The sequence below is a fragment of the Marmota flaviventris genome, chromosome 8 (genome assembly GCF_047511675.1).
Source record: "Marmota flaviventris isolate mMarFla1 chromosome 8, mMarFla1.hap1, whole genome shotgun sequence".
Lineage (NCBI taxonomy): Eukaryota > Metazoa > Chordata > Mammalia > Rodentia > Sciuridae > Marmota > Marmota flaviventris.
This window is the reverse complement of record NC_092505.1, coordinates 131,300,446-131,319,948: the sequence shown is the minus strand read 5'-3', so window position 1 is coordinate 131,319,948 and position 19,503 is coordinate 131,300,446. Positions and strand designations below refer to the sequence as shown.

Genomic DNA, 19,503 nt, shown 5'->3' with positions numbered 1-19,503 from the left:
AACCATATTTAAGGATTTATTGCTCCTTTAGCTGCATAGCTGCAAAAAGAGAGAGAGAAAAAAAATTAAGTTTGGTGGTTTCAGAATGTTATTTATGTTATTTTTGAGTAGGGATTTAGCAATGTAAACCTCCAATAAACTGTTTACATACTTTTTTTCCAATCCAGTCGGCTCAAGACTTACATTAACGCCTTGCTGTATTATTATAACTTACTAAGTAATTTCCATTTTCCTTCAGTGTCGGAACCTGCCAGAAGGTTGCAAGCTTTATCATGTGTTTTTTTTTTTTTTACTTTGCTAAACTAAGCTTTTTTTTTTTTTCTCTTGCTTTACCAAGTCACTTTAAGACTCCATACCATATGTTACAAAACAGACTGCCCCATAGGAAGTGTGGGGTTTGCCATTTGGAGTGTGTGTTATTTGTCTTTACAGACATTTAGGACCAAAGAAATGTAATTGAAAGAAGGGAGATGATTATTCATTATCCCATCAAGACCCTCCTATTTTGTTCCTCCTGGAAAGTTTTGTTCCCCAATGCTTGTGACTGATTTGCATGTGATGAATATCCCTACAGGAAATAGCCCGACCAGCTGGTTGCTGCCTGGGATTCAGAGTGTGGAGACTTCGGGTTCCAGAGCCCACTGGCAGTGGGCTCAAAGTTGATGCTAGGTTTTATTTATTTTTTGATATTAGGGATTGAACCCAGGGGTGCTTAACCACTGAGCCACATCCCCAGCCCTTTATATATTTTATTTAGAGACAGAGTCTCGCAGAGTTGCTTAGGGCCTTGCTAAGTTGCTGAGGTTGGCTTTGAACTTACGAGCCTCCTGCCTCAGCCTCCTGAGTTGCTGGGATGATAGGTGTGTGCCACCATGCCTGGCCTGATGCTAGTTTTGAATTCCCATTCCGACTCTGAGGGTTTGAGCACTGGAAATTGTGAGAATGAGTGAGTTGGTTCACTTGTTAGCTGTTTAAGCTTGGAGTTTCTAGAAGCTCAAAGTCTGTTTTAGGGGCTTATCTACCTGAAAATGACAAATTTAATTCATACAAAGTATTACCTGTTGATGCCACTCTCTGCCTCCAGCATAGCATCCATCATGGCATCAAAGAATCAGAGAATTTTAGTTAGGAGGAGCCTTAGAGATGCTATTCAACCCATTTCTAAATACTAGAACTACCACTCTGAAGTCTTGGGACCTCTATGGTCAGAAGTTTCAAAAGAACTGCTAGAAAAATCAACTCTAGAATAAAAACCAGTCCTTATACCTTTGGTATCTCATTTAAGGCAGATCTATTTTTGAGTATTGGTCATTTTGGCCTATTTCTTTTTCTTTTTCTTTTTTTTTTTAAATGAACAACAACTCTGATTCGGTGGAATTTCTATGGCACTTAAATTTCTCATGAAGATATCTGATTGATTGTGAACTATGTGGAGAACGATGATGAACTGAATTTGTAAGATTGGTTATAACTGTGACAGAACAGTTCTCACAAGAATTTAATGAAGAAAACAGGGGTAGCTGCTGGCTCTTTTGAGCTGTTATGAACATATGCAATAGTCTTGATCAGCATAATGATAGGGGGAATAAAATTGTGACTGCGTACATTGTGCGAAGATGTGGATTTAATATAAGGATTGTGGTATAGTGGTTAAGGTTGGGGGCATGGCAATTGCCTTGTCTGGTGAAGGAAGTGTCCTAGATCTGCCAATTATCAAGTCACCTGGTGCCTCAGTTTCCCTATCGTGTGCTATAATAATTGTGCCTTTTATAAGATTATTGTGAGGATTAATTTAGATAATACTTGTAAAGCATCGAGAAAGGTACTTGAGTCATGTTAAGGGCTCAACAAGCATAAGCATTATCTATTTTCAACAAACACCCCGAGTGCTTGATAAAAGACCTTGGGACTTCTTGACAAATACATGTTTACAGTGTATCCATTCACTCCAATTATTCCAATAATTATTTTCTGGTGTTCATTAAGATTTTTCATATCGCAAATATATACATTTGTAATTTTTACATATATGATTTTTTTTTCAGAATAAAAGCAAGAAAACTCCATTAACAAAATGAAGATTCAGCTAATCATAGTTGCCCTAATAATCCTTTGGACTGAAATATTGGCAGATCAGAGCCCAGGTACTAGTATATTTTATGTTGATTGTTATTTGGGAAAATAAATATTTTTATGTCTCATGAAACCTAATTTTAATAAACAGAGAAGTAAATAATTTATTTGCTGAAAATCAAAGTACATGGCATTTGTTAGTAGTTGTAGTATGCAATAACAAACTTAATTTTCAAAAGATGGTACAAAGCTGGGGCAGGGGGATCATAAATTATAGTACATGTGGCTTGAAAAACTTTGATTATTCGTTGATTTGCTTAAGTCTCAGTGTTCCACATCTTTATGAACACAGTCAATTCAAAATGTTTATAGGTCAGTTTGAATTATGGATGAAAGTGGAAGAAAAGGAACCCCACACAGAAAACATTCTAAATATTTTTGGGGCTAAACCATTGCATGCCTCCCCAACCCCAAACGTGAAATGTACAGGTTGGGCATCCCTAATCCAGAAGTTCTTAATCTGAAATGATACAAAATCCAAATGTTTTGAGCTCTGATATGACACCTAAGTAGAAAATTCCATCCCTGACTTTAAATGACAGGTTGCAGCCAAAAGGTAGGCCCACTAAAAATATTATGTAAAAATTCCTCCAGACTTTGTGTAAAAGGTGTATATGAAACATAAACAAATCTTGTGTTTAGACTTGAATTGCATTCATTCCCCCTAAAATATCATTATATACTTGCAAATATTCCAAAATTTAAAAAAAAAAAAAAACAACTTTTAGAATCTAAAACACTTCTGGTCCTCAGCATTTCCACTAAGAGATACTCAAAGTGTATGTATATGGAGTATGAAAGGTACGTTTTTCTCCTCTCCTTTAAACAGTTTAAAGAAGTATTTCCAACCCTGCACTGTGCCACTGTAAGATTTCATGATGAATTTCTGAGTTACTTTGAAATTGTTGGACCTTTCCCATCATATCATTAGTTTTAGGAGCTGAGGTAATTGACAGAGGCTGCTGACACGGACACTATTAGTGCCTCCCCATGCCCAGATTCTAACCCTTCCCCAGCTGCTGTCAATATTACATGCAACAGCTGCAGCTGCCACTCACTTTCTGGTTTTCCCAGAGCCTCCTTACCTAAGGAATTATGCCCATACTCTCTGCTTCCTCCTACTGATTTTTGGGGATGGCCTGCAGCTGATGACTGACAGAGGTGTACATAAAAACTGGTCCTCTTTCCTCAAAGAGGGAAAATTCTGCAGTAATGTATGCTTCTGAGTCATTTGCAGACCAGACCTGACCAGACCAGACCAGACTAGATATATCCCTTTGCTCCATTCCTGTCTGATCCTGCTCTTAATACTACTTGCCTCTGTGGAACCCATCTACCTAAAATCCCTGACTCTGCTACCAGGCTGTCCAACCCAAGACAGCTTCTTACTCTATGCTCTTTCCAAAAACTGCTGTTAGTTCTCAGACCACTTTGGAACTTTCTGGGGCTGGTATCATTATTGTTTATCCATTAGTACAGTGTTAGAATTTGGTGATTTAGAACTGAAAAAGAAAAAGTCAGGGCTGGGGATGTGGCTCAAGCGGTAATGCGCTCACCTGGCATGCGTGGGGCGCTGGGTTCGATCCTCAGCACCACATAAAAATAAAATAAAGATGTTGTGTCCACCGAAAACTGAAAAATAAATATTAAAAAAATTATCTCTCTCTCTTTAAAAAAAGAAAAAGGGGAAAAAAAAGAAAAAGTCAGTTTTCTCTGGCATAAACTGGAGCAAGAAAAATCTGTTGGCTAACTTTACGAAAGTCCTCTTATATGACATTTTATTTTATTTTTTTTTAATTTTTTATTGTTGGCTGTTCAAAACATTACATAGTTCTTGATATATCATATTTCACACTTTGATTCAAGTGGGTTATGAGCTCCCATTTTTACCCCATATACAGATTGCAGAATCACATCAGTTACACATCCATTGATTTACATATTGCCATACTAGTGTCTGTTGTGTTCCACCCTGAACGCGCCCGATCTCGTCTTATATGACATTTTAGCAAAAACAAGAACACTTTCTTCTGTTTGATTTCTGGAAGACACTTTCCTTGGTATTTTGCTAGACCTATAAATGAGGACATAATCTCAAGAGATCACGTTGGTCTAAAATGTAAAGGCTGAACAATAACCTTATTTTTGTTGTCTTTGGATTTTGGTAGGGCCAGGCCCTGAGTATGCAGATGTGGTGTTTCTGGTGGACAGCTCTGATCACCTGGGAGTTAAGGCCTTCCCATTTGTGAGAACATTCATCAATAAAATGATCAACAGTCTCCCCATCGAGGCCAACAAGTACCGCATGGCCCTGGCCCAGTACAGTGACATACTCCACAATGAATTCAACCTGAATACCTTCAGGAGCAGGAACCCCATGCTGAACCATCTCAGGAAGAACTTCGGGTTCCTTGGTGGATCCCTGAGGATAGGAAATGCTCTTCGGGAGGCTCACAGGATCTACTTCTCTGCACCTTCTGATGGAAGAGACAGGAAACTGTTTCCTCCTATTTTGGTGGTCCTGGCTTCAGCGGAATCCGAGGATGATGTGGAAGAGGCTTCGAAGGCCCTGCGGAAAGATGGGGTGAAAATCATCTCCGTGGGGATGCAGAAGGCTTCCGAGGAAAACCTGAAGGCCATGGCCACATCTCAGTTTCACTTCAAACTTCGGACGGTCAGAGACCTCAGCATCTTCTCCTCAAACATGACGCAGATCATCAAGGATGCGACCAAGTACAGAGAAGGAGCAGTCGATGTTGATGTACAAGGTAAGGAAGCCACATTGAAGTACTGGAAGTTTGAGCACAGTATCCTCTTATTCTGCCTTTGCTCATATTGTTTTCTCTGACAGCCTTCTTACAGCCCAATAACTCCTTTGACATTAAAATCTCAACCCTATACTCTTATCCTCTTATGTCTTTTAGGGTCTGACAGTTCCTTCCTTGTGAACACCTATGACAGCTGTAATTCCCACAATTATCCGTTTCTGTTTGCCGTCTTCCCCAGCAACAGACTGGTAGCGCCATAAGGGCAGAACGGGCAACTTGTTCTCATCTCTGTATTCTTTGGGCTTAGAAAATGAGCTGGTGTTCTATTTCTTAATGAATAAAATACATGAGAGCCTTACAGAAATAAGATCCTTGTCTATTTTCTTTCCCTCGTGGTCCTGGTTCATTTGAGGCACTCAGTAAATCCCCATCAACTCATGTCTAGCAGCACCCAGTGGGAATGGTAACCTTAGAATGAGACTTGTTAGCCCATGCTCCTGTTTTGCATTCATCCAAGCAGAAGAGGGATACAAGTTGTGCCGTAGTGTGACACTGTGGACCTCAGTCTTGAGCTGTGTGGCTCATCCCTCTCTGAGCCATTTCCCCCTTAGATGTTAAATTTCTCTAATAAGTATCAATGTCTGATAAAGCCAGAGGTTTGACTTATGAGCTCTCGAGTCATATGATCATCTTATGCTGATATCTTCATGTTTAAGATACATTTTTTTCCACATTTTTACTATACCAACTGGTATAGTACAAGGTAGCCTGAACTCAAAGTTAAAAGATCAGGACAATGCCATTAGCTGGCTCTGTGATCTAGATGCCATCTATCTAGGCCTTTCACCAGCACCCTCATTTGTAAGATGTATGAGGCGGTAGGCTTGGAACTTCCTTCCTGGTCTACCACTCCTTGTCCAGTCTCATAGCCACAGCTGTGGGCTGATTGTCTCCCTACCCCAGTCAGACCACAAAAACTTTAATAACAAGTAGCCTTCATGAAGTTATTTCCCTTGTATTATTATGTGATCAATGCTTAGGACACCAATTGTCTTCACATTGTTTGGATATCTAAGTTGGTGTTGGCTTTTGCACTTTCAAATATGACTTCCAACGTGCCCTGGGAATTGACATCCAGCTGGAGGAAGGGGAAAAAGATGGAGAAAGATCACCCCGGGAGAGTTTTAGGGGCTGAGCCTGGTGGAGGATAATACTACTTCTACTCGCAAGCTGCTGCCCATGCCTAGCTGCCCATTCCCAGCCCTTGGGAGTGGTAGTGGTAGTTCACTGGTCAGGTCTTAGTTGCATGGCCACATCTAACTGCAAGAGAGGCTTGAAAATCAGGTCTAGCTCTCTGCTCAAGAAGCAGAAATGGGCCTGGTGTGGTGGCGCAGGCCTGTAACCCCAGGGACTCTGGAAAGTGAGACAGGAGAATTGCAAGTTCAAAGCCAGCCTCAGCAACGGGGAGGGGCTAAGCAGATCAGTGAAACCCTGTCTCTAAATAAAATACAAAATAGGGCTGGGCGTGTGGCTCAGTGGCCAAGTGCCCCTGAGTTTAATCCCCCCTCCCCCCCCCAAAAAAAAAGCAGAAATGGGGTTTGGAAAGAATCTGGAAGACTCTCTTCACAGTGTTGCCCTTGAGGTATTGGGGAGTACATTTTCCTTCACTCCCCACTGCTTTGGGGAAAAAAAATGTAGAAGCTATAGCAAGTCCTTAGGGCATATGGAAGAGATATCCCGTGGCCTTCCACCCTGGGAACAAAGGAGATCCTCTCTGAGCTCTCTGGGGGCAATGGGGCTTTACCAACTACTTAGAGGGCTCTGTGCAGATTATGTTTCTATCACTATTTCTAACTCACCTCACAGCAGGGTAGTACGACAAGATATTGCTTGGCCAGGTCCCGTCCTTGCCTTTTGGAGATTAAGATTTAGAGATTAAGAGATTTTTAGTCAGGAAGGTCTGGGTTCAGACCCTGGCTTGTCTGCCTCAGACCTTGAATAAGCTACTTAACCCCTGTGCTTCAGTGTCTACCTTGTGACATGAATGAGGTGACTTGTACGGCATTTGGCATGTGGTTTACTAGTATCAGTAGTAACAACTGTTTGCAAATAAATAATAACCTGGGGAGGTCACACTGGGAGTTTATTTTACTCAACTGTGTGGGATTCAGAGTAGATTGGAAGACTTATAAGATTATTTTTTAATTCCACCAAGATTGTTGACCTCTCACCAGGTGCCAGGCACTGAAGGGGTAGAGATAGTAAAACATGCCTCTGACTGCTAAGATCAGAGAAGCTAATAGGTAGTTGTTAGTGAGATGAAGCTTATCTCTTGGCTATACTTTCCACAGTTGAGGTCTGTCTGTGCTTGGAGTGGCTGTTTTATGTGAATATGGCCTACTGTTCTTTAGAATCCAGATTCATAGAACCAACTGCTCATGTGGCATTTCCTCTTGGATGCTCAGTGGCATCTGAAGCTGAGTAGGTCTGAAACAGAACTCGAGTCCTCTCTATAACATGTTCTTCCCACGCGCTTCCCTAGCTTACAAAAAGACACCCCCACCATCCACTCAGTTGTTCAGATCAGAAGCCCAGGATGTTTCTGTTTCTGCATATGCTGTCAACTCTTGCATCCAATTTGTTCAGTGTTCTGTTCAACTTCTCAATCATGTGTCAAAATGACCCTGGTTGTGCGTCTTAGCTGCTTTATCCTTTCTAAAACCATTATCTCTTTCTAGAGCCATTTTTTAAAATTGTTATTCCTGAATTCATTATTTCCCTTCAGTAATCAGAATGACACTTAAAAGATTCGAACTGAATCATGTGACTCCCAGGTGATCTGGGCTCGTCTCCCTCTGACCTTGTCCACCAATGTTTCCACTGCTTTCAGCCGCTCTGGGCTTCTTGCTGGTTCCAACCATTTGGTTTTCTTTCTACCAGAATTCCTCTTTCTTCAGATTTCCACATGATTGAATCTTCACCCACATTTCAACCCAAATGAGACCCTCTCAGAGAGGACTTTTTTTGACTTCTTCATGTGTGAATTAAGTTAGAGTCCCCTACCATTCCGTTTCCCCAGCGTAGTTGCTCAATAAGGTCACCTGTTTTATTTCCTTTCTAGCACCTATTACTGTCTGAAATAATATATCTGCCCTACCCTTAGAATGTGAGCTCCCTGAGGTCAGAGATGTCACTGATAACTCTTGCCTGCATCCCACCTCTTGGGAATGGTAGTGGTAAAGACAGTGGTAGTCCTACTGGTGGTGGTGGTTGAACTGGTAATGAAGGTGGTGGTCTAAATGCAGTTGAGTATAGCAAGGCTGGTAGTGATGATGGTCACCCTGATGGGGGTGGAGGTGCAGGTGGGGGTGGTGATCATGCTCCTGGTGGCAATTGTACTGGTATTGGAGGTGGTTATATGGTGGCTTCCATAGAGATGATGGTGAATGTCAGGTATGGTAGCAAAACTGGTAAGTAGCATTCTTTAGATAGAGGGAAGAGCATATGCAAAGCCTCTGAAGTCAATGACCTTGAGAGTCTTGTTCAGAATTTTGAGCTTTTGTTTGCTAAGATAAAATATTGCTCTGCATCTGTCATGACTCCCTCTATTTTCACTCATGCCTTTTGGAAATCAGTAAAGTACCTGTCTTACTCTGGACTAGTGCTTTATCCTAATCATCATACTTTTTTTTTTTTCTCTCTCATAGTTCCCTTCCTTACATCCTGTCAGAAAGATTCACTTGCCGACCTTGTGTTCCTGGTGGACGGGTCACTTGGGACCCAACAAAATTTAAGAAACCTGCAGAAGTTCCTGGAGAACATAACCAGCTCCTTAGATGTGAATTCTGATTGCATGCGGCTTGGACTGATGAGCTACAGCACGAGGGCTGAGACGATTTCTTTTCTGAAATCCAGCACAACCCAATTTGAATTTCAGCAGCAAATCAGGAAGCTTTCCCTTCGGGATGGGAAATCCAATGCTGGGGCTGCCATCAATCAGTTGAGGAAGGAAGGTTTCTCACAGTCCAGTGGCAGCAGAAGGGCACAGGGGGTCCCTCAGATTGCAGTCCTGGTCACCCACAGATCATCAGATGACGAGGTGCATGAGGCTGCATTGAACCTTCGGCTGGAAGGCGTAACTGTGTTTGCTATGAACATCAAAGGGGCTAACAGTACTCAGTTAGAAGCAATAGCATCTTACCCTACAGAAGAGACAGTTTCCACCTTGAACTCCTATGCAGCGTTGGAATCTTACAGTAATAACTTCCTGAAAAAGCTTCACAATGAAATATGGACCCAAATTTCTACTCATGCTGAACAAATTAACCTTGACAAAACTGGTATGTTTTAAAAAATATATATTTCTTATTCTATAGTAAACTTAAAGGCTGCCTAGTGTTGGGGCAGGGGTGAGGATTGAACATAATTGGATAAAGGAGCTTTTAAAATAGTGGGATCCAAAACCAGATTTTGGTCACAGTTGCACAACTTTGTAAATTTACCAAAAAAATCATTGAATGATATACTCAACAATGGATCAACTTCATAGCAGGTAAGTAAGTCATGCCTCAAAAAACATGTAAAAAAAAGTTGTACGTGTTAACTGTAAAATATTTTAATTGTGTGAATGGATATAGAGAGGAAAGTAAAATCATCTGTAATCCTATCTTCAGATAAAACTATTAACAATTATTTCTCTTTTGGGGGGAGGTACTGCAGATTGAACTCAGGGACACTTAATCACTCAGCCATATCCCCAGCCCTATTTTTTATTTTATTTAGAGACAGGGTCTCACTGAGTTGCTTAGTGCCTCGCTTTTGCTGAAACTGGCTTTGAACGAGTGATCCTCCTGTCTTAGCCTTCTGAGCCATTGGGATTACAGGCATGCCTGGCCCCACTTTTTAAATCAAATTTACATCACAAACTTTTGTCTATTTCCTTAAATATTATTTTGCAATATACTTTTTAGGTTGGTGATAATATTCTGTTGTATGGATTTACCATAATTTGTGCAGCATATCTGAAATTGTGGGGTATATGGGTCAGTGACAATGTTTTGCTCTTGTAAAAACTCTTGTACCTATATTTTTATGCACAACCACGATTACTTCTTGATCACACTTTGATTTTTTTTATATTTTTTTTTCTTTCATCATTCTAGCCAAGGACATCCTAGTTAAGATGCTTTGTGAATCTGCTGTAGTTTACTGAGCTCTTTCCAAAGGTGCATGCCAAGAGAGACTTGATAAGACTGAGCATATCTAATTCTGAGATATCTCCTGCCTTCACGCATTTTCTCTACAGATAAACTGTTTTTAAATAATTAAAAGTAGTATTTGGCAGCACTTGCATGGAAAGGAATTGCCATCTTCCAAATGCACAGGGGAGTGTGAATTTCCAGACACTTCTGGCTCAAGTGGCAAGCAAAGAAGATTCTAGCAACTCAGGAACAGCCCTCCCACAGACACAGTGTTTGCTAATGAGAGTCAAAGCAGTAGGTGCCAGTGTGCACAAAAGTGACAAGAGATTTCAGGGGATGTAGGCAAAGCACCAACAGTATCTGCTATAAACTTATCAGCCTGCTAAGGAGCTTGTTGATAATTTAGTGGCCCAAGCCTCATGTTAAACCTATTGAATCCATCTCTGAGGGTGGAGTTTGAGCACGTGTGTGTGTGTGTGTGTGTGTGTGTGTGTCACTTGGGTTGAACCCAGGTGCACTTTATCACTGAGCCACATCCCCAGACCTTCTCCTTTATTCTTTAAAAAATTTGAAACAAGGTCTCTAAATTGCTCGGGCTGGCTATGATCTCGCTATCTTATTGCCTTAGACTCTGGAGTTGCTGGGATTACAGGAGTGTGATACTGCAGTCAGTTGGGTAGCTGTATTTTCGTAAGCTCCCTAACAAACTCATGCTAGGGAGTTAAAAACAAAACAAAACAAAAACCTCCCTACCTGGTCCAGAAATTTGCTAAGGTCCAGAAAGTGATGGCCAGTTTTCCAGTTTTAGAGTGATCAAATTGCAGAAAAACAACCTTATCTGACTTAGTCACTGCTTTATCCACTACATTTGGCACATTGAGGATATTCAACTGGTTAAATAGAATTTATTAAACCAAAGGGACACTCACATTAACCAAACTCAGGATTCTGATGTATTAAGAAAAGAATGGCTATTTTCTTTATAATATCAAGAATGATCAGTGCCAAGGAGACTAGACATTCATGTCCTAGAAATGGAACATACTCTCCCTATAGACATGCAAAGTTTGAAGCTAAATTGTAATAAAAAAAAAAAAAAACAACTGTTGGGGGTTGTGTAATCTGAATAAGAGAGTTTTCTGATTGAAATGTTTAATGGGCAGCTATCTTGATTTCAAAATCAAATATATACATTGATAGCTTTCTGTATCTAGAGCCCTATCTGTATATGTGATTGTACAGGTGAGGCCTTGAACCAAAGGACTCATTCTTCTTTAGTCCAATCAAAATGTGTAATGACGGAAATGTTCCATATCTGCCATTTGATATGGTAGCCACTAGCTTGCATGGAGCTGTTAAGAGTTTGCATGTGCAACAAGGAGCTGACTTTGAATTTTATTTAATTTTAATTAGTTTAAATTTACAAAATTTTAAGAGCAGCATGAAAAGTTTAATATGGTTAAAACAGATGAAGAATTGCTGGGAATAGGGTCAGAGAGAAAGGTAACAATCAAAATAAAGCCAATTTTAAAATTCTGAATTCTAAATACACTGATAAATCATTTAAGTAGAAAAATAATATGATCTTATTTAGCTTTAAACATATTGTTATGGTAGCTCTGAGAAGAGGAGATTATTGGGGAAGTAAGAATACAAGCTCATCAATCCCATGCCATTTCTCAAAAAATGATACAGCAAAAGTATCTAATGGGGCAGGTGTCAATACGAGAAAAACTATTTAACTTAGATCCCAGAGGTTTGGGAACCTGGTCCTTACTCTTTAATTTACTGGTTGTGTGACCTTAGGTAAACAACGATGCCTTGCTTTGTTTCAATTTTCTCCCAAGATGGTTGTAAATTTCAATGGAAAAAAAAAAATGGACATGAAGAGTCCGATGAAATGTACAGGCTCTTGGCTAAGGCAAAGAAGCCTTGTTCTAACGGGAATAGCCTCATGTTTCTCCAAAATTGTAAGGTTCTCTTGCAAGTTCGTTCCAGGTTCTCTATCATCAACAGAAAATGCTCTGTTCACTTTTCATTTTTTTTTTTTTTTCCTTCAGGCTGTGTGGATACAAAGGAGGCTGATATCTATTTCCTCATTGATGGCTCCGGCAGCATCCAGGTGAATCAGTTTGAGCAAATCAAGACATTCATGTCGTCAGTGATAGACATGTTTAGCATTGGCCCAAACAAAGTCCGAGTTGGAGTCGTGCAATATGCAGGGGAGAACAGGGAGGAATTTCCCATCTCTCACTATCAGAACAACATTGACTTAAAAAAGGCCGTTTTTAACATCTATCAGCTTGGAGGTGGCACTCGGACTGGAAAAGCTCTGGATTTCATACGGCCAATAATAAAGGAGGGAAAGAAGGACAGGGCAAGTGAAGTGCCCTGTTTCCTTATCGTGCTGACTGATGGGAAATCCGAGGACAGTGTTGTGCAACCTGCTGAGAGACTAAGGGCTGAACAGGTTATCATTCATGCAATTGGCATTGGAGAGGCTAATAAAACACAGCTGCAGCAAATTGCTGGGGTAAAAGAAAGGGTCAACTTTGGACAGAACTTTGATGCCTTAAAAAGCATAAAAAATCAAGTTGTTCGCCGCATCTGCACTGAAAAGGGTAAGCAAAACAAAGATAAAAGGCTCCATTTTCCACATATCATCAGTTGCTTCAAGTAGGTGAATGGCCAGGCTGAGTGGAGGTGCCACGTGATCAGTTGTCTGGCTCACAGTTTGCTAACTTCCTTTATCACCATGGAGGGATTCAGTCCCTCATTTTAAACCAATTGCCAAGACATGGAGAATCCCTCTAGAGAGAGCTGCTCTGAAGCTATCTTGCAGGCAGTAGGCTTGAAAGAGACTCTATTGTACGTGTGAATTGCGTGTGCATGTGTCTGCGCATGAGCATGCACGCATGCACGCATGCAAATACAATGGAAAGAGACTAGGCTTTGTAGATTAGGGTTTAACTCTGTTCTGAAGCATCCTTATCTATAAAATATAGATAATATCTACATTCAGAGAATCATATGGGTCAAGCATCATACATGCCAATCATTATTTTCATATTATGGGTACACATCTAGTACATATGCAAATGTTGTTCATTTTTGTTTATGATAGAAACACGTCTTGGTGTGGTGAGTGGAGAGTAGGAACACCAAGGAACCTAAACACGAGGGGCTACAAAATGCTAGCAAGTCTTAGAGCAGGCGCAGATGGAGAGAGGCACAGGTATCAGCAGGGGCAGATTAAGCTGCTCTAACAAAAAGACTTCAAACTAAAGTTTGGACTGCAAAGTCAAACAGGCTACTATACCCCAAATGCAGCTCCCATCTTTAGCAAAACTGAAATTCCAGTTCTGGAGCCCACGATGCTCAATCATTTTAGTGGCAAGACCCAGAAGTGGCCAGCTCGCTGTTGCTCTTATCTATTGGCCCAAACTTAGTCACAGGGCCATGTCTAGTTTCAAGGAAGGCTGGGAAAGATAGTCTTTAGCTGGGCAGCCATCTGCCTGGCTGAGATTTGACTAACACAGAAGAAAGGGAAAATAATAGGGAACAAAATTGTCCCAAAATTGAGAAATAAGGAGGTAGATCCTGTGAATACCAAATCTCATGTTGAAGGCTTTTCCTTTGCCCATGTCACATGGAAGAGTATCATTGGCACCTCACCACAGTGGACCTTTGCCAAGGTCACAGACATCTCAGAGACCTTCCCATTGAGTGTTTTCAAGATGGCTAGAGGGCAGCTTGGGTCTTGAGTGTCAATCCTCCTGGTGGATCTAAGTGTTGGCTTTAAATTGGTCATTGAAAAATAATTATCTTTTCATTTTCCCATATATGGCTGATGCTAAGTGTTTATTTTCAACATTCCCTGAATGTTGAGAGAAAGTCTGGTAAGAGGATGGCAGAGATTACAAATGGACAGGTGCACAGGCAAAAGGGATAAGACCATGGAGATCCATGCTAACGACAATGTAAAATATGTGTAGCATGTGTTATGGCGAAATTGCAATAAATCACCAAGTCAGTCTTGGAGCAGGAGATGGAAACTTTATTCACCAGCTGGTGGGAGGGGGCAGGCTGCAAGTCTGCACTTCTTGACCCTTACCAGTGATTAGAGCAAATCTTTTAAAGCATGTTAGTACATTAATCATTAATGGCTGTTGCTATGATTCAAAACCACAAACAAAAATTGTGAGATATAAAATCATAATCAGAAGGGGAAGTGGGTCAAAATGACCCTTGTTGAGTATGAGTTAAAGAATGGTTACTCACGTCTAGACAAACCTTAACATTCTATGTGATTAGGGAACGTTGCACAAGTACATTGTATAGGAATTGCCATTTTGTGTGCTAAGCAACTGTTGGTGGGTACAGAGGCAGGTTGTTCCCATGAGAGAAGCGTTTCTTACATGACATGGAGTCTCAGGGTAAAATGGAATCTGTTTGGTCATTGCCTATATAGCTTGGCCAGTAACATATGGATTAATAATCTTTTCTCAATACTTTATAGGAATTGGTCTTAGATGTGTGTATATGTACATATACATATTTTTATATATGCTTGTATATGCACATATACAGATTTTCAATCAATAAGTTATCAACAAATTTCATGCATAAAGGAACAGTCTATGGTGAATAGGTGTGTGCTTACCTTAGCACTTATTATCCCTACTAAAAACTTTTCACTCCAATTTTTAATGTTGACTTGCATTGAATTTCTGATTCAGGGTTCTAGTCTGCTGTATTTATCAAATTGTTTAAAATTATCCCAGAAAATTATGTTATTATAGATTACTTGTTGTTGTGTTTTCCAAAAAATTACATAAAACCCTGGAGTAGTTAGTCCTTTGACTGCTGAGACTTGATTACTTTGGCTCTGATTCTTTATTATCGATCACCATTGGATCCCTTAATACAGGATCTGAGGTTTGGTATTTTATACTCCCTAAGAATTTTGAATGAATGAGTTATGAATAAATGGATTATGAATAAAGGAGTGATGTATGTGTGAATGAATGAACATGTACTTTGGAAGTTGCATTTCTTTTTTAAAACTCCTTGGATGTTCTCCCATGAATTTCTGATTCAGGGTTCTAGTCTGCAGTCTTCTACTAAAGATGCAAATAAGAGTCTCAAAACACAACAGCAGTTTCTTGAGTTAAATTTCACTGTTTTCCATTAGTGCATTATTACCGTGGTACTGTTTTTACATATGCTAAGAACCATGCCAATTTCTGGTCTTTCCTATGCAGGATGTGAAGACATGAAGGCTGATGTCATGTTTCTGGTGGATAGTTCTGGAAGTATAGGAGCCACAAATTTTGATACAATGAAAAACTTCATGAAAAACCTGTTGGCTAAGATTCAAATTGGTGCAGACAAAACCCAAATAGGTGTCGTTCAGTTCAGTGGTCATAATCAGGAAGAGTTCCCACTGAATAAGTACTTTACACAAAAAGAAATCTCTGCCGCTATAGACAGAATGTCTCTCATCGGTGAAAACACTCTGACTGGAAATGCACTGACCTTTGTAGATCAATACTTCACCCTCCCCAAGGGGGCCCGCCCTCATGTCAGGAAGTTTCTCATCCTCATCACAGATGGAGAAGCACAGGATGATGTGAGAGGTCCTGCGATTGCTCTCCGGGACACAGGGGTGATCATTTTCTCTGTGGGGGTATTTGGTGCCAACAGGACTCAACTGGAGGAGATCAGTGGGGACGGCAGCCTCGTTTTCCACGTGGAGAACTTCGATCATCTAAAGGCAATAGAAAGTAAACTCATCTTCCGTGTGTGCGCTCTGCATGGTAAGTGACCCTGTTATCCCTCGTGACTCAAGGATGTGGGCAGTTGACTATATAGTGGATACAGTGTTATATTCTGGACTTGACCCCTACCTGGACTGGTGCTAAGTTTTGGTTTTATCGAAATGATATTAAAATACCCATCACCTTCCCTTAGCATGATATTCTCCAGCTCCAACCATTTACCAGCAAATGCCATAATTTCATTCTTCTTTAAGGCTGAATAATATTCCATTGTGTATATACACCACAGTTTCTTTATCCATTCATCTGTTGAAGGGCACCTAGGTGGGTTCCATAGCTTAGCTGTTGTGAGTTGAGCTGCTATAAACATTGATGTGGCTGCATCACTATAGTATGCTGATTTTAAGCCCTTTAGGTATAAACCGAGGAGTGTAATAGCTGGGTCAAATGATTCCATTCCATGTTTTCTGAGGTATCTCCATACTGCTTTCCATAGTGGTTGCAGCCAAAATAAAACCTCTTTTCTTTATAACTTAAAAAAAAAATCACCTCCGTGGATATTCCAGTTTAACAACTTAGCAACTAGTTTGGCTCCAAGAGTCTTGCTTTTGGTGACTTCAAATATATTTCAAGAAGTTACAAGAATTCTTCTTCCAAGAATTTTACACTAAAATTGCAACTCTTTAATATCTACATACCTGGATTTTTCCAGAGCCAAATTCTGTTTCCAAATGGTTTCTTAGAATTGTTCCTTGGCTGTCTATAATCACTGTTAAGCAGAAAATAATTAGAAACACAAATCCATCTTTCTTTTAGTTATATTAAACCCTGTATCTTAAGCAGTGTTGCTTCGTGTGCGCGTGTGCGCGTGCACACACACACACATACACACAAAACAAAAAACAGACTTTTATATTTTAAAGATACAGTGTACATTTCATTACTTCACATTACTCTTAACTTCTATAAATTGAGTATTTTATATTTGCTTGTTCACATGCTACTCCTTTGGAAAAATTTAATTGTGATTTTTTCCCCCCGATTGTTTGGAGCCATTGTTTTTAACTCACAAATTGGGATGCTTTTCAAATTGTATTGAGTCATCTTTAGTTTAAAACTATCAATTTTAATGCCTCTTGAATGAGAACTTGCTGTGAATTCACACAGAGACTGAAAACACCTTTGCTCTTAAATCTATCAACCGCCTATTATCTGTTTTGGATACAACTAAAGAGAATAAAGCAAAGCGTTAGTAAGCTTGTTGTGTTGTTCCCCTGGCAACATAAACACATCTGTTGGACTTCATTCTTCAAAATTATGTGTGTGTGTGTTTTTTTTTTCCCCAGAAAGTTAACAAATAAAATATCTCATTATAAACTCTGGGTTTAAAGTGATAGCTCTAAGGCTTCTTTGGTAACAGCTTAATTGTTTTTTTTTTCTTCCCCTAAGAGTGGCAGCAATTCCCAAACTCTTGGTAATGTAGACAGCTGTATCCAAAGGCCATGGCCTTGACTTTGAAACCTTCAGTGTTCTTGCTGGCATTTCTTCGTTTTGACAAATGTAATGATTGTGGAGACCCTGTCTATAGCATAAGGCAAAATTTCTGCCTATTCATCTATAAGATGGACTTGTAAATATTTATTAAGTCATGGCTAGTCACCAAATCTCAGTGCCCATTGCCCCAGATTTTTACCGTTATCACCTGAGCGCATTCACATTGTGTGAGACTTTATTGCCAGCAATAGGGATTGAAGTTAAGACAGGCAGGTGGAAAGTAGAAAAACAACCTTTGGAAGCATGTGCTTATGTTATTAAGGGAAGGAAATGAGAGGGTGAGAGTCTGTATATTGAATACTTGATGGGAGTGGTTGCTTGGCTTGTCATGTGGAGGAGAGTTGGGGAGTAGGGAGGAGGACATGGGAGCCTTAGCTCTTCCTTTACTTAGGGCCACTTCCTGAGTTCTAACTTAGGAGGTCAGTCAAAGGAGCACAAATAACCAGAGAGAAGCATGAGGTACACAGGAAGTCTTGCCCCTTGGAAGCTCAGAAGACATCTTGAGCTGAGAGAGTAGGATGAAAACCCCATCTTATACGATGAGTTCCCAAACTCTTGAAAGTAGCAGGCCAGTTTGGCAATCCTCAGTATATTTCACCATGACGTTGGCACTCAGCTAGTTTCTGGCTGTGACTTTCAGTTGCAAGCCTGACATCTCCTGATGGCAGAACAGAGTGGTGTGGCCTAAGAATTGCCAACCATGGAGTCACATAGGTAAGGGCTCAGATGTCCTTGGAATCATGATCTGGGCAAGTGGCCCTTCTCTGACCCTTGGTTTTTTTTTTTTTTTTTTGTAAAATGGCAACAACCACCCCTAAGGACGAAGTGAGATGGAGTATTTGGTGCATAGTAGGCTCATGGCAAAGGTTAGATTGCTTCCTTCTCGATGATCTGTGCAGTCTTAATCCCCTCTTCGTCTTCTTTTTTTCAGATTGTAAGAGGATTGAACTGTTAGATGTTGTGTTTGTGCTGGATCATTCAGGTAGCATCAGTCCCGAGCAGCGGGAAAGCATGATTAACCTCACCGTCCATTTGGTGAAGAAAGCAGATGTTGGCAGGGACAGAGTTCAGTTTGGAGCCCTCAGATACTCTGACAGTCCTGAGATTCTTTTCTTCCTTAACACATACTCCAGCAGTTCAGCAATCATCGAGAACCTGAGGAGGCGCCGGGACACTTTCGGGAGTACCTACACGGCCAAGGCTCTGGAGCACTCCAACATCCTCTTTAAGGAAGAACATGGCAGCCGCATCAAGCAAAACGTGAGACAGATGCTGATTATCATCACTGATGGGGTGTCCCACGATCGGGATAAGCTCAGTGAGGCCGCGCTGAAATTAAGAAACAAAGGCGTCACCATCTTTGCGGTGGGTGTGGGACAGGCCAACCAAAATGAACTTGAGACTATGGCAGGGAATAAAAATAATACCATCCATGTAGATGATTTCGACAAACTGAAAGATATTTATCTGCCTGTACAAGAAAATGTGTGCGGTGAAGCAGGAGAGGGTAAGTTGTTATTATTAAAGCTTCTCAGGAGGTGGCAACAAAAGTTCAAATGAAAACACAAATCATATACTTTTATAATTCTTGCCTTGCTGGTACCTGGGTATCATGGGCTGACCATTTCTCTATGAGGGCTACAACTTTTCTCGTCTCTAAAAGAAATGAGTTGTTTGAGCAAGATCCCAGAGTTTCCCTCCCACCCCAGCATGCGTCGAAGGGATGATACAAGAAAGTTTCGGAGACATTCCTTGCTCTCTTTGCACCCTGTTGCTTTTCTTAGCCAGAAAGGTGACCCACCTCTTAGGGTCATGGTCGCCTTACCCCATTTAATGACTACTTGGTGCAGCCCTATTGCTTACCAGTCTCGATGCAACCATTGGTGGTCAGTTTTAGGCCAGATTCAAGTAGAGCGTTTCATGATTTAAACAGACAGACTTTTGTCTTCAAAGAGCCAAGGCCTTCTGAATGGTATCATAAGCATTCTGTGGGCCGTAAGAGGTTTCCATGGTCTGGTGTTCTTTTCTGGATAAGGATCACTAATGCAGAGGGAGGGATGGGGGAGT

The 19,503-nt window shown here is 40.6% G+C and overlaps 1 protein-coding gene across 1 annotated transcript in view; it reads left to right on the top strand.

Moving 5' to 3' along the window:
* The first annotated feature begins 2,074 nt into the window (after positions 1-2,074).
* The window catches only part of Col6a5 (collagen type VI alpha 5 chain), a 99,303-nt gene continuing 81,874 nt past the window's right edge, over positions 2,075-19,503 (top strand). Inside the window, exons 1-6 of the mRNA XM_027933997.2 lie at positions 2,075-2,144; positions 4,302-4,901; positions 8,609-9,241; positions 12,163-12,723; positions 15,367-15,921; positions 18,368-18,943. Of these exons, the coding sequence (XP_027789798.2) occupies positions 2,075-2,144; positions 4,302-4,901; positions 8,609-9,241; positions 12,163-12,723; positions 15,367-15,921; positions 18,368-18,943 (2,995 nt within the window). The remainder of the gene's footprint in view (positions 2,145-4,301; positions 4,902-8,608; positions 9,242-12,162; positions 12,724-15,366; positions 15,922-18,367; positions 18,944-19,503) is intronic.